At 39.8% G+C, this 23,309-nt stretch overlaps 2 protein-coding genes across 4 annotated transcripts in view; one reads left to right on the forward strand and one right to left on the reverse strand.

Moving 5' to 3' along the window:
* Positions 1–529: 529 nt before the first annotated feature.
* The window catches only part of LOC110467357 (noggin-2-like), a 35,887-nt gene continuing 13,107 nt past the window's right edge, over positions 530–23,309 (reverse strand). Inside the window, exons 1-2 of one of the 3 annotated variants that reach the window (XM_021524472.1) lie at positions 14,709–15,132; positions 530–3,345 (exon numbers count right to left, since the gene is read on the reverse strand). In XM_021524472.1, coding sequence (XP_021380147.1) covers positions 2,516–3,322 — 807 coding nt within the window. In that variant the 5' untranslated portion in view covers positions 3,323–3,345; positions 14,709–15,132 and the 3' untranslated portion in view covers positions 530–2,515. Of the gene's footprint in view, positions 3,346–14,377; positions 15,133–23,309 lie in introns of those variants that run through there. The other 2 variants (XM_021524471.1, XM_021524473.1) reach the window with 2 other exon arrangements.
* LOC110467366 overlaps positions 10,517–23,309 on the forward strand; it is an 83,182-nt gene continuing 70,389 nt past the window's right edge. Inside the window, exons 1-4 of the mRNA XM_021524481.1 lie at positions 10,517–10,806; positions 11,002–11,596; positions 11,858–12,497; positions 12,950–13,147. Of these exons, the coding sequence (XP_021380156.1) occupies positions 10,517–10,806; positions 11,002–11,596; positions 11,858–12,497; positions 12,950–13,147 (1,723 nt within the window). The remainder of the gene's footprint in view (positions 10,807–11,001; positions 11,597–11,857; positions 12,498–12,949; positions 13,148–23,309) is intronic.

Raw genomic sequence — 23,309 nt, forward strand, 5'->3', positions numbered from 1 at the left:
TAAATAAATTAAACATTTACTCCTCTGTCAACTGTAAATAATATGTTTGGACAAACAATCTACATGAGGCCTAGACGTTTTTGTCATTTACAGCATCGACGCCTTCATTTATAAATATTTACATTTTTTTCATAAAATTAACTTATTTTGAATGCTTTTTATTGTAGCCAGCCTCTCAAAGTGCCAAGTTTGCGCGTTCTCGATTCCTCTGAGTTTTGTATTGGCAGCGAATAATATCCCGTCATGCCGCATCACAGACGGGATTTCACCACAGAACGGATTTTGGAGCCAAACTCACCGAAGAATTTTTTTTATTTCTTGGTTAAATAAATTCAAAAAACAAAAAATGTGTACTCAATCTTGAAAAAGATTAGTTTGGGAATAATTTTGTATCCGAACATCACGGCGAGGTAACTATAGCGTTGGCAAATAAATGAATTGAATTGTTGGCAAATTCTAAAATGTATGAGGGTTTTGTCTTGAACGACTGACAACTTTGCTGGTAATTGAAAAATAACAAATATGGAGAAATTTTGCAGGCGACTTTTTTTTTAATTAGTACAGTGTCTTTTATTTGTCTACCAGAGTTTGTCTGAAAACATGCTGAATTCATATACATGTAAAGCAATGTTTTAGACACAACCGTATACAGGTTATTAATCTGTTATAGTTTCGATGATGATCTGTCACCTTCGTCAGATTTGTATCATACCATCAGGTCAAATCGTTTACCATTGTGACCTCCAAGGTGTATCCAAGTGTTTTTTTTCTCTCAACTCATAACTGTACATATACTACCATATCCTAACCTGCGTATGAAAGTCCACGGTGATTATTTTGACTGAGGCGCGTTACTCAATATAACTTCTCGCGCAGAAATGTAGTTCCCTGAACCAAATAAAATTATAGACACTGTTGAATATTCAAAACAGTTCAATTTCAACAACAAACCGTCAGTTGCATAGAATTACAAAACCTGTATGTAACTTCACTTCCGGTTCAGCACGTAGCCTTGTCTACATTCTACGATGTTGATATATATATATAGATTTTGATATGACAAAATGGTGGACGCGCCTGTTCGAAATAGGAGATAGCCTCCCTCTACTCCCCGATGTGTCCGACATTAGCTGTGTAAAACAATGACGTCAGAACTTTTCCAAAACAGCGTAACTTTAAAACAATCAAATGTGAGATGAATGAATCGTTGACACTTTCACTTAAATTGCGGGACTACAGCTTTAGCCGGAAAGCTCCGAAGGCTCAATGTCAACGTAAAAAATAAAGAACAACATTGAAACAGGATAGCTTTTAGTTTGTTTGTTTTTCTTCTTCAGAAAATGCAATATGCACCTAACAATCAGTTCTGGGTATGTCGTAAATGCAACATCACACATCTCTCCATCTTATGTCACAGATAGAACTCGTTTATTGTGCGGAAATATATACACATTCCGAGTCGCGCGCTACGTGCACTCGTGAACGTATTCATTCACACAAAATCTTGCGCCATCTGCGACCGCGGATAGGGACACGTGCAATATTTGCCACTTATCAACGCCTTTTGAAAATTAATAACATAGCTAAGAAATTCTCAACAACACAAAAATCGATCAAGGCAGCCGTCGATCGATGTTTCAATAAAACATACACACTTGGGTTCCCCTGAATTGAAGACTATCGGATGGGCTTACATTTGTATTTAATGATACAATTGAAAAAGATAATACGCAGCTATAACGGTACTCTGAACCTACATATGAACATCGAACTGTTAATAGAGTGCGAGATAACAGGATGTTGAAATTGTTTTATTTGCAAATATGCATATATACCATAACACTTCGTTATACTGCCACTGTTTGTCCCGCAAGAGTTTGGCATTATAAAGGGGTTAGTTGATAAATAACGGTTGAGACGTATGACGGATTTGATGAAAAAGGAATAAAAATTGGACCTTGAAATATTTAATTTCGTTATGCGAGGTGGCAATTAAAATGATGGGGCCTTATATTGGGGTTTTACTGAATATGAACTTTGAATGTCAAGACTTCTTGAAGATACCGTTAGAAAGTTTCTTAAGAAATATAAACTGTCGTTTTAATGAATATCTTATAAAGAAAATGTCTTGGTACAATGTAGTTTATAACTCAAATTCTCCTCTACATCAGCCTAGCGGAAACAGCCCACTTAAACTTTCTTCTGTTCGTCTTCTTCTAGTACACTATAAATCCCTATATTTGTCTAACTTGACAAAACTGTTCAGCGTTAAGTCCAGGTGTCAGTGGTGGCCACAGTACTAGTATTTACCGATGCTGTATACTAGTGGCACTGCAATGATCGATTGTGACAAATCATTATCCTATAACATATAATGTATCAATCCGATCTGCCGTACTGTCAGGAGTTGAACGACGCGCCACGTGTTTGGATATGTGTGTCCCAGAACCACGAGTTCAATAGCATTTGTGTAAAATGTGTTTCAAGTTCACACAAGTGAACTATCTAGCATTAGTTAACACGAACAGAAACATTCATCAGTGACCGGATATTGAACCTTAATCCATCGACATCTCATCCGCTTTTTACGATTTTTCCGCTTTCTCGTTACACCAGCCATTATTTGGTTCAAATGTTTCCGTCGGAAGTCTTTTCTCGGCCTTCTCATGCGGCAGTTCCATCGAAGTAACTGAACCATTTTACTCTCTTTTGGGACACAGTGCATTCCGATTGGCCAGGAACATGAAACGTCATTGGAACATGTTCCCTTTTTTATCCATCGTGGCCAAAACAGCGGACCCTGGTCCTCCCACTCATACGTGACCTGGCACGTGCCATGCACGATGAGCCACCGTTTGAAGAGTTCGATGTTTTCCTCGCCTACGTCTACCACCAGCCCGTTACGATTGGTGAAGGTGAAGTTTATATGGTCAAAGTCTTCCGCCAATCTTCCGTCTATATTGCTCTGCTCTGCAGTTGATAAAGTCACAAAGTCAAAATCAGAGGATGAACTTAATGGAGATTCGATGGACATCCAAAATGGCATAAAGCTTTCACCGAGTTTTTTCAACAATTTCTTTGTCTTAAGGTCCTTTTTCCTTGGTCTATATTGACCGTTAAATGGAGGAAGGTGTATGAACGGTCTGGGATCGTTAGACGGCGAGGGACTCATGTGTTGCCCCGGAAACATGTCCGGAGACGGGATTCTGTGTCTCTCCGGGAATATGTTGTTTGTCAAAGGTTTTTCGTCATCGTTGTTTGAGAGGACGTACAGGGACTCGCCCATCAGGGACATCGTGACCAAGAGATTGCATATGTCCATGGCGAAAATAGCTAGGGGACCATCTGCAACATAAAATGAACGTTTGATGACATGGCAGTATTTAATTAGAGGCCGTCTTTAACACAATGTGCTTTAGTAGACATGGTGGCAATTGCTTTGGAATATCTATAAGCAATAATTTACATTCGAAGACATCGAAGCAACAGCTTAGAGGCTATCTGTAACATTAAAGGTAAAGTTGACGACATGGCGACAATAGGTAAGGGACCCTCTGAATCGTGAACTGCATAGTTTTGTAAACATGGCGGCAAAGTTAATTTTGAAGAGGGGTCATCTGTAACAGGAAATGTGCGTTTGTAGACTGGTTTTGGTGTTAATGGGTTTAACGTCCTACTAACAGTTAAGGTCATTTAAAGACGTGCCTCCATGTGTGTTGTGAATGCCTGTATGTGTGTTGTGAATGCCTCCATGTGTGTTGTGAATGTCTACATGTGTGCTGTGAATGCCTGCATGTGTGTTGTGAATGCCTGCATGTGTGTTGTGAATGCCTGCATGTGTGCTGTGAATGTCTGCATGTGTGCTGTAAATGCCTCCGTGTGCTGTGAATGCCTCCATGTGTGCTGTGAATGCCTCCATGTGTGCTGTGAATGCCTGCATGTGTGTTGTGAATGCCTGCATGTGTGTTATATATGCCTGTATGTGTGTTGTGAATACCTGCATGTGTGTTGTAAATGCCTGCATGTGTGTTATAAATGCCTGTATGTGTGTTTTGAATGCCTCCATGTGTGTTTTGAATGCCTGTATGTGTGTTTTGAATGCCTCCATGTGTGTTGTGAATGCCTGCATGTGTGTTATAAATGCCTGCATGTGTTTTGTGAATGCATGTATGTGTGTTGTGAATGCCTGGATGTGTGTTGTGAATGCCTGCATGTGTGTTGTAAATGCCTCCGTGTGCTGTGAATGCCTCCATGTGTGCTGTGAATGCCTCCATGTGTACTGTGAATGCCTGCATGTGTGTTGTGAATGCCTGCATGTGTGTTATATATGCCTGTATGTGTGTTGTGAATACCTGCATGTGTGTTGTAAATGCCTGCATGTGTGTTATAAATGCCTGTATATGTGTTTTGAATGCCTCCATGTGTGTTTTGAATGCCTGTATGTGTGTTTTGAATGCCTCCATGTGTTTTGTGAATGCCTGCATGTGTGTTATAAATGCATGTTTGTGTGTTTTGAATACCTCCATGTGTGTTGTGAATGCCTGCATGTATTTTGTGAATGCCTGTATGTGTGTTGTGAATGCCTGCATGTGTGTTGTGAATGCCTGTATGTGTGTTGCAAATGTTTGCATGTGTGCTGTGAATGCCTGCATGTGTGTTGTAAATGCCTGCATTTGTGTTGTGAATACCTGCATGTGTGTTGGGAATGCCTGCATGTGCGTTGTGAATGTTTGCATGTGTGTTGTGAATGTGTCCGTGTGTGTTGTTAATGCCTGCATGTGTGCTGTGAATGCCTGCATGTGTGTTGTGAATGTTTGCATGTGTGTTATAAATGCCTGTATGTGTGTTGTAAATGTTTGCATGTGTGCTGTGAATGCGTCCGTGTGTGCTGTTAATGCCTGCATGTGTGCTGTGAATGCCTGCATGTGTGTTGTAAATGTCTGCATGTGTGTTGTGAATGCCTGCATGTGTGTTGTGAACGCCTGCATGTGTGTTGTAAATGCCTGCATGTGTGTTGTGAATACCTGCATGTGTGTTGTGAATGCCTGCATGTGCGTTGTGAATGTTTGCATGTGTGTTGTGAATGCCTGTATGTGTGTTGTAAATGTTTGCATGTGTGCTGTGAATGCCTCCGTGTGTGCTGTTAATGCCTGCATGTGTGCTGTGAATGCCTGAATGTGTGTTGTAAATGTCTGCATGTGTGTTGTGAATGCCTGCATGTGTGTTGTGAATGCCTGCATGTGTGTTGTAAATGCCTGCATGTGTGTTGTGAATACCTGCATGTGTGTTGTGAATGCCTGCATGTGCGTTGTGAATGTTTGCATGTGTGTTGTGAATGCCTGTATGTGTGTTGTAAATGTTTGCATGTGTGCTGTGAATGCCTCCGTGTGTGCTGTTAATGCCTGCATGTGTGCTGTGAATGCCTGAATGTGTGTTGTAAATGTCTGCATGTGTGTTGTGAATGCCTGCATGTGTGTTGTGAATGCCTGCATGTGTGTTGTAAATGCCTGCATGTGTGTTGTGAATGCCTGCATGTGTGTTGTGAATGCCTGCATGTGTGTTGTGAATGCCTGCATGTGCGTTGACAATACCTGCATGTGTGTTGTGAATGCCTGCATGTGTGTTGTGAATGCCTCCGTGTGCTGTTAATGCCTGTGTGTGTGTTGTGAATGCCTGCATGTGTGTTGTGAATGTTTGCATGTGTGCTGGCAATGCCTCCGTGTGCTGTTAATGCCTGCGTGTGGGTTGTGAATGCCTCCGTGTGTGCTGTTAATGCCTGCATGTGTGCTGTGAATGTGTGTTTTGAATGCCTGTATGTGTGTTTTGAATGCCTCCATGTGTGTTGTGAATGTCTGCATGTGTGTTGTGAATGCCTGCATGTGTGTTGGGAATACCTGCATGTGTGTTGTGAATGTTTGCATGTGTGTTGTGAATCCCTGCATGTGTGTTGTGAATGCCTGCATGTGTGTTATATATGCCTGTATGTGTGTTGTGAATGCCTGCATGTTGTGAATGCCTGCATGTGTGTTGTAAATGCCTGTATGTGTGTTGTGAATGCCGGCATGTGTGTTGTGAATGCCTGCATGTGTGTTGGGAATACCTGCATGTGTGTTGTGAATGTTTGCATGTGTGTTGTGAATCCCTGCATGTGTGTTGTGAATGCCTGCATGTGTGTTGGGAATACCTGCATGTGTGTTGTGAATGTTTGCATGTGTGTTGTGAATCCCTGCATGTGTGTTGTGAATGCCTGCATGTGTGTTGGGAATACCTGCATGTGTGTTGTGAATGTTTGCATGTGTGTTGTGAATCCCTGCATGTGTGTTGTGAATGCCTGCATGTGTGTTGTGTATGTGTGTTTTGAATGCCTCCATGTGTGTTGTGAATGTCTGCATGTGTGTTGTTAATGCCTGTATGTGTGTTGTGAATGCCTGCATGGGTGGTGAGAATGTTTGCATGTGTGTTGTGAATGCCTCCGTGTGCTGTTAATGCCTGTGTGTGTGTTGTGAATGCCTGCATGTGTGTTGTGAATGCCTCCGTGTGCTGTTAATGCCTGTGTGTGTGTTGTGAATGCCTGCATGTGTGTTGTGAATACCTGCATGTGTGTTTTGAATGCCTGCATGTGTGTTGTGAATGTTTGCATGTGTGTTGTGAATGCCTGCATGTGTGTTATATATGCCTGTATGTGTGTTGTGAATGCCTGCATGTGTGTTGAGAATGTTTCCATGTGTGTTGTGAATGCCTCCGCATGTGTGTTATAAATGCCTGTATGTGTGTTTTGAATGCCTCCATGTGTGTTTTGAATGCCTGTATGTGTGTTTTGAATGCCTCCATGTGTGTTGTGAATGTCTGCATGTGTGTTGTTAATGCCTGTATGTGTGTTGTGAATGCCTGCATGTGTGTTGTGAATGTTTGCATGTGTGTTGTGAATGTTTGCATGTGTGCTGTGAATGCCTGCATGTGTGTTGTGAATGTTTGCATGTGTGCTGTCAATGCCTCCGTGTGCTGTTAATGCCTGCGTGTGTGTTGTGAATGCCTCCGTGTGTGCTGTTAATGCCTGTATGTGTGTTGTGAATGTTTGCATGTGTGTTGTGAATGCCTGCATGTGTGTTGTGAATGTTTGCTTGTGTGCTGTCAATGCCTCCGTGTGCTGTTAATGCCTGCGTGTGTGTTGTGAATACCTGCATGTGTGTTGTGAATGCCTGCATGTGTGTTGTGAATGTTTGCATGTGTGCTGTGAATGTCTGTGTGCTGTTAATGCCTGTATGTGTGTTGTGAATGCCTGCATGTGTGTTGTGAATGTTTGCATGTGTGTTGAGAATGTTTGCATGTGTGCTGTGAATGCCTGTATGTGTGTTGTGAACGCCTGTATGTGTGTTGAGAATGTTTGCATGTGTGCTGTGAATGCCTCCGTGTGCTGTTAATGCCTGTATGTGTGTTGTGAACGCCTGTATGTGTGTTGTGAATGCCTGCATGTGTGTTGTGAATGCCTGCGTGTGCTGTTTATGCCTGCATGTGTGTTGTGAATGCCTGCGTGTGTGTTGTGAATCCCTCCGTGTGCTGTTAATGCCTGCATGTGTGTTGTAAATGCCCGCATGTGTGTTGTGAATGCCTCCGTGTGCTGTTAATGCCTGTATGTGTGTTGTGAATGCCTGCATGTGTTTTGTGAATGCCTCCGTGTGCTGTTAATGCCTGCACGTGTGTTGTGAATGCCTGCATGTGTGTTGTAAATGTCTTCATGTGTGTTGTGAATGCCTGCATGTGTGTTGTAAATGTCTTCATGTGTGTTGTGAATGCCTGCATGTGTGTTGTAAATTTCTGCATGTGTGTTGTGAATGCCTGCATGTGTGTTGCGAATGCCTCCGTGTGCTGTTAATGCCTGCATGTGTGTTGTAAATGCCTGCATGTGTGTTGTGAATGCCTCTGTGTGCTGTTAATGCCTGCATGTGTGTTGTGAATGCCTGCATGTGTGTTGTGAATGTCTGCATGTGTGTTGTAAATGTCTGCATGTGTGTTGTGTATGCCTGCATGTGTGTTGTGAATGCCTGCATGTGTTATATATGCCTGTATGTGTGTTGTGAATGCCTGCATGTGTGTTGTAAATGCCTGCATGTGTGTTATAAATGCCTGTATGTGTGTTTTGAATGCCTCCATGTGTGTTGTGAATGCCTGCATGTGTGTTCCGAATGCCTGGATGTGCTCTGGAGGCAGTATTGCAGGAATTGTCGCCATGCGGAGCACGGATATGATGCCGACTTGATAGTGCTACCTCAATAAATACCATGCCGAAGTCACACAGCACAGCATTCCGCCCGGTCGCATTAATCCACGATGCTGAAGGTTATGCAGTGAAATAACAACTACTATTTTTAAGAACTTTGGAATGCCCCAGCCTAGGGACAGAACCCATTGCCTTCTCAATTTGGCGAACGTTCTACACTAAGGCCATAGATGAGGTATTATCAAGGAAGGCGCTATTAAAACGTGAGAAAGGAAATATTTAAAATGTTGCATAGAGTACTGCAGATTTATTTTAGACACTTTAGCAAATTCCAAATTCTACATTTAAAAATGATCCGAAGTGGGCAGCGATAGACAAAGACTGTCTTTAACACAAATTTATGAAAATGACGTTACAAGCTAGACCGCCCTGATCATGAAACTTATCTATGTGATAATTAAATGAATACCAAGGGAATCTTTATGTAACGCAGACACTCTTGCGCTTCCCAAAAACCGCTGGAGTCTACGTAACAATTATATACATTATTGGAACGGCTTTACCGACTGTTATACCCAGGTACAGAATTCGAAATATTTCATTTATTAATTTCAAAAATTGAAATGTTTCTTTTTATCAATTATGACGGTATGCAACACGGTTCCAAAATTAAACATATTTCGTTACTACATGCTACATATTTGCGGTAGCACCGGCATCCTGCAGAATATGTGTGAACGGAACTGTGTTGTGTACAGCCATAATTGTTAAACAATATATAAATAAATAATCGAAACAGTGTTCTGATTATACAATTAAGCGTGACTAGACTGGAATTCAGACTCTGAACTTCAGATTGTTCGCTCGAACTTACTGAGCTACCTCGTCCGCGAAAATGGTACCGCCGTTATACCGCCAAAATTGGAACCACAGTGAAGTAAGTGGGCCAGGGTTCCTTAAAACGTTATAATAGAAATTCAAACTACATTCAACCGTCATGAATATATACAAATGTCGTGCAACGGCCATAAATATAGATAAACAAACGATATCAGACATTTATATACTTACATACCACCCAATTAAAATTCAACCGTTATACATCGATATACAAATTGTATTCAACCGTTTAAACTGTAAAGGTGTGTGTTCGTTAGAAAGGTCACGATGTGATAGAGGCCATATTGAAACTTTAAATTGATGTCTGTAAAAAGTCACATCTAAGCCTTTCGTCAAACAACAACAAATATGCGAAACAAAAAACAATATTTTAAGAAAGCTTGAGATTAAAAAAATTAAGAACATCGAAAGATAGTTTGTACATATGGCTATACTACACCTATACGATGAAGTTTCTGTTTAATAGCAAGAGGAAAATTGAACAAGTTAATTATGACGTATTTACTATTTACAAACGGCGGTTTGACAGATGTTCATATTGATTAGTTCGTTTATTGATATATTATAACCATGTGAACAGCACATCTTTGATGTTGCTGATTGTAAAGATGTTTTTTGGTGATGTTTGTGAAAAATTGCCCATCCTTATATACATTTAAACGTTTCGTAAACAGTCATATATTTCTGTTATACAACATACAAAATTTAAACCTGCAAATATAACTGACAAAGCAAGTTAAGAACCATTGCAAATAATACTTCTAAACAATCAGTCGATAATATCCCTTAACATGGTGGCAAATTCTCACATTTATAAAAGAAGAAAATACAATCTCAGCGGTCATCAACAGACCGGCGAACCCCCTGACAGCGGTCACCAAAAGACCAACAAATCCTCTGACAGCGGTCAACAATACACCGACAAACCCTGTGACAGAGGTCATCAACAGACCGACAAATCCTCTGTCAGCGGTCATGTACAGACCTTACCCTCTGACAACGGTCATCTACAGAGCGACAAACCCTCTGAAAACGGTAATCAACAGAACGACAAACCCTTTAACAGCGGTCATCAACAGACAGACAAACCCTTTAACAGCGGTCATCAACAGATGGACAAACCCTCTGTCAGCGGTTATGTACAGACCTTACCCTCTGACAACGGTCATCTACAGAGCGACAAACCCACTGAAAACGGTCATCAACAGAACGACAAACCCTTTAACAGCGGTCATCAACAGACAAACAAACCCTTTAACAGCGATCATTAACAGACCGACAAACCCTTATACAGCGGTCATTAACATACCAACAAACCCTTTAACAGAGGTCATCAACAGACTGACAAACCCTTTAACAGCGGTCATCAACAGATCGACAAACCCTCTGTCAGCGGTCATGTACAGACCTTACCCTCTGACAACGGTCATCTACAGAGCGACAAACCCACTGAAAACGGTCATCAACAGAACGACAAACCCTTTAACAGCGATCATCAACAGACCGACAAACCCTTTTACAGCGATCATCAACAGACCAACAAACCCTTTTACAGCGGTCATCAACATACCAACAAACCCTTTGACAGAGGTCATCAACAGACTGACAAATCCTCTGACAGAGGTCATCTACAGAGCAACAAACCCTCTGAAAGCGGTCATCAACAGACTGACAAACCCTTTACAGCGGTCACCAACAGACTGACAAACCCTTTAACAGCGGTCATCAACAGACTGACAAATCCTCTGACAGCGGTCATCAACAGATCGACAAACCCTCTGACATCGGTAATCAACAGACTGACAAATCCTCTGACATCGGTAATCAACAGACTGACAAACCCTGTGAAAGCGGTTATCAACAGACTGACAAACCCTTTACAGCGGTCACCAACAGACTGACAAACCCTTTAACAGCGGTCATCAACAGACTGACAAATCCTCTGACAGCGGTCATCAACAGATCGACAAACCCTCTGACATCGGTAATCAACAGACTGACAAATCCTCTGACATCGGTAATCAACAGACTGACAAACCCTCTGACATCGGTAATCAACAGACTGACAAACCCTTTACATCGGTAATCAACAGACTGACAAATCCTCTGACATCGGTAATCAACAGACTGACAAACCCTCTGAAAGCGGTTAACAACAGACTGACAAATCCTTTTACAACGGTCATCAACGTACCAACAAACTCTTTAACAGCGGTCATCAACAGACTGACAAACCCTCTGACAGCGGTCATTAACAGACTGACAAACCCTTTTACAGCGGTCATCAACAGACCAACAAACCCTCTGACAGCGGTCAACAACAGCCCAACAAACTCTCTGACAGCGGTCAACATCAGACTGACAAACTCTCTGACAGCGGTCATCAACGTACCAACAAACTCTTTTACAGCGGTCATCAACCAACTGACAAACCCTCTGACAGCGGTTATCAACAAACTGACAAATCCTCTGACATCGGTAATCAACAGACAGACAAACCCTCTGAAAGCAGTTATCAACAGACTGACAAATCCTCTGACAACGGTCATCAACAGAACGACAAACCCTTTTACAGCGGTCATCAACAGACCGACAAACCCTTTAACAGCGGTTATCAACAGACTGGCAAACCCTTTACAGCGGTCATCAACAAACTGACAAACCCTCTGACAGCGGTTATCAACAGACTGACAAATCCTCTGACATCGGTAATCAACAGACAGACAAACCCTTTTACAGCGGTCATCAACAGACCGACAAACCCTTTTACAGCGCTTTAACAGCGGTCATCACCAGACTGACAAATCCTCTGACAGCGGTCATCAACAGATCGACAAACCCTTTTACAGCGGTCATCAACGTACCAACAAACCCTTTTATAGCGGTCATCAACAGACCTACAAACCCTTTAACAGCGGTTATCAACAGACCGACAAACCCTTTAAAAGCGGTCATCAACAGACTGACAAATCCTTTGACATCGGTAATCAACAGATCGACAAACCCTTTTACAACGGTCATCAACAGACCGACAAACCCTTTTACAGCGGTCATCAACGTACCAACAAACACTTTAACAGCAGTCATCAACAGACTGACAAACCCTTTAATAGCGGTCATCAACAGACTGACAAATCCTCTGACAACGGTCATCAACAGAACGACAAACCCTTTTACAGCGGTCATCAACAGACCGACAAACCCTTTAACAGCGGTCATCAACAGACTGACAAATCCTTTAACAGCGGTCATCAACAGACTGACAAATCCTTTGACATCGGTAATCAACAGACCGACAAACCCTTTTACAGCGGTCATCAACAGAACAACAAACCCTTTAACACCGGTCATCAACAGACATACAAACCCTTTAACAGCGGTAATCAACAGACCAACAAACCCTTTTATAGCGGTCATCAGCAGACCGACAAACTCTGATAGAGTTTATCAACAGACCAACAAACCCTTTTACAGCGGTCATCAACGTACCAACAAACCCTTTAACAGCAGTCATCAACAGACTGACAAACCCTTTAACAGCGGTCATCAACAGAACGACAAACCCTTTTACAGCGGTCATCAGCAGACCGACAAACTCTGATAGAGTTTATCAACAGACCAACAAACTCTCTGACAGCGGTCATCAGCAGACCGACAAACTCTGACAGAGTTTATCAACAGACCAATAAACTCTCTGACAGCGGTCATCAACAGACGGACAAACTCTGATAGAGTTTATAATCAGACCAACAAACTCTCTGACAGCGGCCATCAACAGACCGACTAACCCTATGACAGCTGTAATCAACAGACTGACGAACTGTTTTACAGCGGTCATCAACATCCTGACAAACTCTTTTACAGCGGCCATCAACAGACCGAGAAACCCTTTTACAGCGGCCATCAACAGACCGACAAACCCTCTGACAGTGGTCATCAACAGACCAACACACTCTCTGACAGCGGCCATCAACAGACCGAGAAACCCCCTGACAGCGGTTACCAACAGACCGACAAACTCTGACAGCGGTCAGCAGACCGACAAACCCTCTGATAGCGATAATCAACAATTGTCTAACACTATTTTGTGTCAGTGGTTTTTAACATTCTGTCCGCGGTTATTAAAAGAGCGAAAAACACTGATCATCAACGGCCATTAACAGCGAAGAAAACCATTGTCAGTTGATGCAAAATAATTTCGTTACGTTACTGTCTGTTGACAGGTAAACTATATATAATACAATGCATGCACAATATAGTATGTCCCTTAAACATATTTTATTGCCAAAAAGCAAAAGGATTGGGCACAAGTTACATGCATAGTTTGAATTTGAATACATACTATACTTGGTGGAGCTGTTCAAATTCGAACAATGAAGATCACCATCTTATTACAGTCTTTTATACATGTACATATGTATGTGATTTTCTGTATTTTTGTCCATATGTTTCATTCCTATATGTATAATTATGCATACATTTCTGTATATATCTGTAATTACACATGCATGTATAATGTATTTTTCTCTATTTCTGTACGTTTTTTGTATGCTTACATTTCTGTATGGATTCCTGTAATTTTCTAATACATATATTTTTATGTATGACGTACATCTGTCTGTCCGTCCGTCCATGAATTGGTAGAATGTACATGGACAATTGTGCATGTACATGTATATACGATGCATGTACGCTATCACATTAAGCGTAATCACACTTCTAGATTAATAATTACTCTGGACAGTAAATAGAAGCGCTTCATGTATATGATAGCTCGGGTTTCCATTCCGACAGACTTAAAACCTCCCTGCCAGTGTCATTCCCCCATAAACACCACGCGCTCTATCACTCAACTAATCCCCGTGTTTAATCAAAACCACAAAAACGCCAATATTACGGTGGATATAAGATGGCAATCACAAGCTACAGATGGTTTCCATTTCCGGGTTGGTGCTTATTTCAATTTTACGGAAAATTCGACCAGGTAAGTCTGCCATGCTTTAGTGTCAGATTCCAATGAGATATAAATACAAGGAAGCAGATACCGGGCGTAGCCCTCCCTGCTTAACAGGTGCTGAAGCTTCCGTCTGGCCAGACTCGACCATCCCTCGCCACCGTTCTCCGGATTTCGCAATACCACGTGTCTATTTGCATCCCTATTTACAAAAATTGCAAATAGGTACAGCCCATATATCTGGTTAAGAAATAAAAAATATTGAATTTGTTATCTTCGAGACCATAGAAAAAATATATACTTACCAATATTGAATATTATCACGCTGTTTTGTAATCCCCATGTGCCACTAATAGTATAAGACGTCTAAGTGCTACAAGTGTCAACTGACCACATGTGTCGTTTGACCACACGTCGCGAGCGTAACGCTGACCACAAACAGGTGGCTACAGCCACAAAAACCAAAATGACGTAACTCAACCACGAACCACAAGTAACTTCACGTCGCATCACATTTAAATTGACCACAAGTCAAAAATGTCTATGGTGACTAGAGTCGGAAGTACCACGACAACAGGTTCATCGACCACATTTGAATTGACCACTGAAATGATCACGTGTCAAAAAATGTCTTACGATGACCACAGATGGAAGTGTTTTAAGACGGAAGGTTCATCGTAGATATCTACAGGGCATCAGTGGAGCCCGACTGTCGTCACCATACAGCTTATATACCTTTAGTGCTGTAACCACGTCTCACTGCAAGTATCGGCTGCTGATGGCACGCCGCCTGATAATCACAACAGTGTAAACACACAATTTCCATACAGATTAGCAAGATTCGACGCCTGTCTCTGGTCAAACTGCGTAACACCTACCCGTGGATCACACACACTCAATGAACATCTGTCTCACACTGCTAGCCTCTTACGGCTTACAAGACGCTATTGATCCCTACTTATATCAAACGTACAAATGACGCTGCTGACGGCATCAATGACACTGCTTTTGAGGCGGAGCCAGAAGTGGAACCAGTCCCGCCCGCGTAAACAGTCAGACTCACGTTTAGGCAACAGTACATAGAAGCAAAGCACTGCGTGGTTCTTGTCACGTTTACTTCCTAATAACCTAACAAATCAAAAATGTTTCGAACTAGTTTTTTCGTGTGAAATCGTCATGGCGGTGACGTGGGTAGACGGTAAGTTAAACGGGAAGGTCTGCCTCTCTGTTGGACGTCAAATACCGCTTCTCCACAGCGTCCATGTAACTTGACTTAATATTTTAAATTATGAAATATAATGAATAATTTACCACAAGTTGTACCATTTTAAATTAGAATGTTGTCTTCTGGAAACATTCTCTTTCCTCATCATGAAAATCATTTGATTATGGTGAAGCCATACAAATTACTTCACGGTCAAAGTTGTTTCAAGGTCAATGTCAGAGGCCAACCGTCCTTAACCCTGTGATACAGGCTATAGGTAGCTATCAAGATGGCGTTATTCACACATGTCTCCAATTGGAAATTGTAGTTTAAAAAAAATCATGGTTTTGTAATGATCTTTTACAACGCTTTCGTTTAGAATTTATTCGTGTGACATTGCTAAATAAATACCGGAATGAATGGCATTTTTGTGTATTGTGCAGGGCAACCAACGTAACCGGAACCGGATGCCGTGAAGCGCGGTTGTAGACATGTGTCGTAATACCCCATAGTTACATGTCATCTCGACAAGTGCGTACAACCGATGTAGACATGATAAGTAATCATCTCACTGACAGTACTATACGGTTCCCGTGTTAGCTGATGGGGGCGTTATTAGCGCGCGCAAGGAGACGATAGTCGATTTTACCTTCACAACTGCAACGGGCCTAGAGTTTTTCCCCCATAAATCATCGAAATGGTGTTATTGACGAGCATCAATCGACAGGGAAGCTTCACTAACCAAGGACGAACGTCCTCCCCACATCTCCGCGGCGACTTCGACACCCTGTAAGGTCGATAGAGCTGGGAGAGACTAATTTAAACGCTTTTTATGCAAAAATCTATTTTTACGGTAAAATGCCGTGATGAATTTATTACATACTGAATGAATATTGGTTTTGACGGCTTTAGTGCGGTATAATTCATCGGAGAATAAACGAGAGAAGATCGTCGGCATTCTCAGAGACAAACACACTGGTACACAGCAAGGCGTACTCACGTTTTAATCGAAATGCGCCGTGAAACATGGACGATTGATTCCGGAAGACAGCCGTAGACACCATTTTTTCCCCCGATGACCGTTTTTGGTACAACATTCTTGCACTTATTTACCAAAATATCTAAAAAGTTAATCTGTTAATTAGTTCTATTTCTAACTCTGTATCTATAATGATTTTGGTTTAAAAAGTGAATAACTTCAAGAAAGACACAGCAAAAAATCATTACAGAACGGCAAAGAAATGATTATTAGCACTTCTTATCTGTGAGAATCTGGAATTCGCTCGAGAGTATGATATTCAAAGCATGCGAAATGGCGTCATCACCTAACGGTAATTACAAACTATATGTATTGTGTAGGACGGTGAAAAATAGGACGGGATAATTAGGCGTCAATAATAGAACGGATAAGTAGACGTTAATAATATGACGGATAAGTAGGCGGCAATAAAAGGACGGATTAGTATGCGTCAATAATAGGACGGATAAGTAGACGTCAATAATAGGAGGGACAAGTAGACGTCAATAATAGGAGGGATAAGTAGACGTCAATAATAGGAGGGACAAGTAGACGTCAATAATAGGAGGGATAAGTAGACGTCAATAATAGGAGGGATAAGTAGGCGTCAATAATAGGAGGGATAAGTAGGCGGCAATAATAGGACGGATAAATAGACGTTAATAATAGGACGGATTAGTATGCGTCAATAATAGGACGGATAAGGTAGACGTCAATAATAGGAGGGATAAGTAGGCGTCAATTATAGGAGGGATAAGTAGGCGTCAATTATAGGACGAATAATTAGGTGTCAATAATAGGAAAGATAAATAGGCGTCAATAAAAGGACAAACAATTGTGCGTCGATTAAAGGACAGTCAATAAAGTGTAAAATTTTGAATGGAAAATTAGATGTCGATTATAAGGCGGACAAATAGGCGTTGATTGTAAGACGTAGGTGTAGGCGTCGATTTTAGCACATACATGAAGGTATAGGCATCGGTTATAGGACGAAAATATAGGCATCGGTTATAGCACGAAAAAGCGTCGACATCAGGACGGACAAGTAGGCGTCCAATATAGGACGGACACTTACAGATGTCACTTACAGTACGGATTATTAGTTGTTAATTCTCCGAGGGACGATTGGGTGTAGATTATGACCTGCAGTTAGGGGTCGAATTTAGAACAATTTATCACCAAGAAAAACCTTAATGACGATGCCATATTTCGTTAAATCAGTGATTCGACGACTATATAACAAAGACGGACACTTATTCACGACACCAAAATCAACATGATGATTAAATCAAGAATAACGCTTATTCGATAGCAAGGACAATGCTGATTTGATGAAAATGAAACCAAGGACAACGATGGTTCGATGAGGGAACACAGCTGAAGAAAATGCTAGGTAGAGCGAAAAAAATGTATTTGAAGACTTCAAGACGATTCATTGAACAATGGCGATTCAATACTATGGAGACTAAGAATAACGTTGATTTCGTGACATTGATTGATTGACTGACTGATTGATTGATTGATTGATTGATTGACGAAAAGGCCAATGAGTATTTGATGGTACACTAAAACAGGTTACATTGATATCGATTTTGATAATGGCTCTAAGAGAAATGATAAAACCTATGATAAGACACATCGAGTACAAAGTGCAATCGAGCACATAGTCATGCGCCGTGGTTACAAGACAGTACACCTATCACTGTTCTTTTCAAAACCATTTACCAGAAGTGCAACTGAATATAAACCCACGCGCATGTCTATTACCTATTTGGTCATCATGTATGTTTTGACATGTACCTGGCTGACGTGAAGCGGTTTGGGAGGTACAACACGGATTTCCCCTCAGCTCAGTTCCCGGTGCTGTTAGATACGGTCTAACACTACAGATAAAATTCTTTTTCATATTATCTCTTCCAGATACAAACGCTTGCAATCATACAATCCTGAAAGGTCTATTTCTTTTCGTAATTTTCGTATTCGAATGTGGTTCTCATCCTGCTGCTAACACGCTAATAACAAGCTCGCATGAAGAAACGATTTTAGTGCCAGTATCTGTCACATGTTGGCTTGTCAAACACATTATTGGCCAGAAAACAGTCAGATCCGCGCCCGTAAAACACCATTGATATCCCCTCGCTCCAACTTCGTTCCCACCTCATGCGAGATATGGGGAAAATGTGTACCGTCTCCATTAATTGGCGCTATAAACTAGCTTGAAAATGCTTGTAAAAGTCGAGTACAGTTCGAGAGGAAGACATAAAGACAACCATTTCCTTCTTTAAAAATAAACGAAAAAGCTTCACTGAAAAGTTACTGAAAGGAGTAATTTAGTAGTTTTATCTTTGCCATCAGATATAGAGTTAATGCTAAGGAGCAAATGACGGTATACATCTTCGCTGATTAATTTAATGATTTCCCTATAAAAATCTGCGCGCGAATTTTTATGTCATTTCTGAACGAATTTGTGTCAAGAAGCCGCAATATGGTGGTCCAATAGCAAACTATCTTTGGAAGCTTCAGATCTAATTATCACTGATAAAAATGGCATGGCTCAATCAAAACAATATAACAACATTATTTGAAAGTCCTACTGAGGTTTCCTGTGGTGTATTAAAGAGATCACTAATGTGGCATGTGTTGTGTATCATAGAGATCACTAATGTGACGTGTATTGTGTATCATAGAGATCACTAATGTGACGTGTTTTGTGTATTATAGAGATCACTAATGTGACATGTGTTATGTATCATAGAGATCACTAATGTGACATGTGTTGTGTATTATAGAGATCAATAATGTGACATGTGTTGAGTATTATAGAGATCAATAATGTGACGTGTATTGTGTATTAAAGAGATAACTAATGTGGCGTGTATTGTGTATTATAGAGATCACTAATGTGACGTGTATTGTGTATCATAGAGATCACTAATGAGACGTGCATTGTGTATTATAGAGATCAATAATGGGACGTGTATTGTGTATTTATCAGAGAGATCACTAATGTGACGTGTATTGTGTATTATATCACTAATGTGACATGTGTTGTGTATTTAAGAGATCAATAATGTGACGTGTATTGTGTATTAAAGAGCTAACTAATGTGGCGTGTATTGTGTATCATAGAGATCACTAATGTGACGTGTATTGTGTATCAGAGAGATCACTAATGTGACGTGTATTGTGTATTATAGAGATCACTAATGTGACGTGTATTGTGGCAAGTGTTGTGTATTATAGAGATCACTAATGTGACAAGTGTTGTGTATCATAGAGATCACTTAGGTGACGTGTGTTGTGTATCATAGAGATCATCAATGTGACGTGTATTGTGTATTATAGAGATCACAAATGTGACGTGTATTGTGTATTAAAGAGATAACTAATGTGGCAAGTGTTGTGTATGACAGAGATCACTAATGTGACGTGTATTGTGTATCCTAGAGATTACGTATGTGACGTGTGTTGTGTATGATAGAGATCACTAAGGTTACGTGTATTTTGTATTATAGAGATCACTTATGTGACGTGTATTGTGTATCATAGAGATCACTAATGTGACGTGTGTTGTGTATTATAGAGATCAGCAATGTGACGTTTATTTTGTATCAAAGAGATCACTAATGTGACGTGTATTGTGTATCAGAGAGATCACTAATGTGACGTGTATTGTGTATCATAGAGATCACTAATGTGACGTGTATTGTGTATCATAGAGATCAATAATGTGACGAGTGTTGTGTATCATAGATATCACTTATGTGACGTGTTTTGTGTATTATAGATATCATTTATGTGACATGTGTTGTGTATTATAAAAATTATCAATATGTGACATGTGTTGTGCATTATAGAGATCGCGTATGTCACGAGTGTTGTGTATTTTAGTGATCTCTTATGTGACATGTGTTGTGTGTTATAGAGATCACTAATGTGACGCGTATTGTGTATCATAGAAAGCACTGATGTGACGTGTGTTGTGTGTTATAGCGATCACTAATGTGACAAGTATTGTGAAATATAGAGATCAATAATGGGACGTGTATTGTGTATCAGAGAGATCACTAATGTGACGTGTATTGTGTATCATAGAAATCACTGATGTGACGTGTGTTGTGTATCATAAATATCATTAATGTGACGTGTATTGTGTATTATAGAGATCAATAATGTGACAATTGTTGAATATTATATATATATCACTAATATGACGAGTGTTGTGAATTATAGAGATCACTAATGTGACGTGTATTGTGTATTATAGAGATCAGCAATGTGATGTGTATTGTTTATCATAGAGATCACTTATATGACGTGTATTGTGTATTATAGAGATCAGCAATGTGACGTGTATTGCGTATTATAGAGATCAATAATGGGACGTGTATTGTGTATCATAGAAATCACTGATGTGACGTGTGTTGTGTATCATAAAGATCAATAATGTGACAAGTGTTGAGTATTATATATATATATCACTAATATGACGAGTGTTGTGTATTATAGAGATCACTAATGTGACGTGTATTGTGTATTATAGAGATCAGCAATGTGATGTGTATTGTGTATCATAGAGATCACTTATATGACGTGTGTTGTGTATTATAGAGATCAGCAATGTGACGTGTATTGTGTATTATAGAGATCAGCAATGTGACGTGTATTGTGTATTATAGAGATCAATAATAGGACGTGTATTGTGTATCATAAAGATCACTAATGTGACGCGTATTGTGTATCATAGAGATCACTAATGTGACGTGTATTGTGTATTATAAACATCACTAATTTGATGTGTGTTGTGTATTATAGAGATCACTAATGTGACGTGTGTTGTGTATTATAAAGATCACTAATGTGAAGCGTATTGTGTATTATAGAGATGTATTATAGAGAACACGAATGTTACGTGAGTTGTGTATTATAGAGATCAGCAATGTGACGTGTGTTGTGTATTATAGAGATCAGCAATGTGACGTGTGTTGTGTATTATAGAGAACACGAATGTTACGTGTGTTGTGTATTATAGAGATCACTAATGTGTCGTGTATTGTGTATTATAAACATCACTAATGTGACGTGTGTTGTGGATTATAGAGATTACTAATCTGACGTGTATTGTGTCTTTTAAACATCACTAATGTGACGGGTATTGTGTATTATAGATATCACTAATGTTACGTGTATTTTGTATTATAGATATCACTAATGTTACGTGTATTGTGTTTCATAGAGATCACTAATGCGACGTGTGTTGTGTATATGTGACGTGTGTTGTGGATTATAGAGATTACTAATCTGACGTGTATTGTGTATGATAGAGATCACTAATGTGACGTGTATTGTGTATTATAGATATCACTTATGTGACAGGTGAATTATAGAGATTACTAATGTGACGTGTATTGTGTATTATAGATATCACTTATGTGACAGGTGGATTATAGAGATTACTAATGTGACGTGTATTGTGTATTATAGAGATCAATAATGTGACGTGTATTGTGTATCATAGAGATCACTAATGCGACGTGTGTTGTGTATTATACAGATCAGCAATGTGACGTGTATTGTGTATTATAGAGATCACTAATGTGACGTGTGTTGTGTATTATAGAGATCACTAATGTGACGTGTATTGTGTATCATAGAGATCACTAATGTAACGTGTGTTGTGTATTATAGAGATCAGCAATGTGACGTGTGTTGTGTATTATAAAGAACACGAATGTTACGTGTGTTGTGTATTATAGAGATCACTAATGTGACGTGTATTGTGTATTATAGATATCACTTATGTGACGAGTGAATTATAGAGATTACTAATGTGACGTGTATTGTGTATTATAGAGATCAATAATGTGACATGTATTGTGTATCATAGAGATCACTAATGTGACGTGTGTTGTGTATTATAGAGATCACTAATGTGACGTGTGTTCTGTATTATACACATCACTAATTTGACACGTGTTGTGTATTATAGAGATCACTAATGTGACGTGTATTGTCTAATGTGACGTGTATTGTGTATTAAAGAGATCACTAATGTGACGCGTATTGTGTATTATAGAGATCAATAATGGGACGTGTATTGTGTATCATAGAGATCACTAATGTGACGTGTATTCTGTATTATACACATCACTAATTTGACATGTGTTGTGTATTATAGAGATCACTAATGTGACGTGTGTTGTGTGTATTGTGTATCATAGAAATCACTGATGTGACGAGTGTTGTGTATTATAGAGATCACGAATGTGACGTGTATTGTGTATCATAGAGATCACTAATTTGACGTGTATTCTGTATTATACACATCACTAATTTGACACGTGTTGTGTATTATAGAGATCACTAATGTGACGTTTGTTGTGTATGATAGAGATCACTAATGTTACGTGTATTTTGTATCATAGAGATCACTTATGTGACGTGTATTGTGTATCATAGAGATCATTAATGTGACGTGTATTGTGTATTATAAACATCAGTAATGTGACGTGTTTTGTGTATTATAGAGATCACTAATGTGACGTGTATTGTGTATCATAGAGATCACTAATGTGACGTGTATTGTGTATTATAAACATCAGTAATGTGACGTGTGTTGTGTATTATAGAGATCACTAATGTGACGTTTGTTGTGTATGATAGAGATCACTAATGTTACGTGTATTTTGTATCATAGAGATCACTTAAGTGACGTGTATTGTGTATCATAGAGATCACTTATGTGACGTGTGTTGTGTATTATAGAGATCAGCAATGTGACGTGAATTGCGTATTATAGAGATCAATAATGTGTCGTGTGTTGTGTATAATAGAGATCATCCATGTGACATGTGTTGTGTATGATAGAGATCAGTGTATCATAGAGATCACTAATATGATGTGTGTTGTGTATTATAGAGATATCACTAATGTGACGTGTATTTTGTATCATAGAGATCACTAATGGGACGTGTATTGTGTATCATAGTAATGTTACGTGTATTTTGTATCATAG

Source organism: Mizuhopecten yessoensis, unplaced genomic scaffold (assembly GCF_002113885.1).
Source record: "Mizuhopecten yessoensis strain PY_sf001 unplaced genomic scaffold, ASM211388v2 scaffold11171, whole genome shotgun sequence".
In the NCBI taxonomy this organism is placed as follows: domain Eukaryota; kingdom Metazoa; phylum Mollusca; class Bivalvia; order Pectinida; family Pectinidae; genus Mizuhopecten; species Mizuhopecten yessoensis.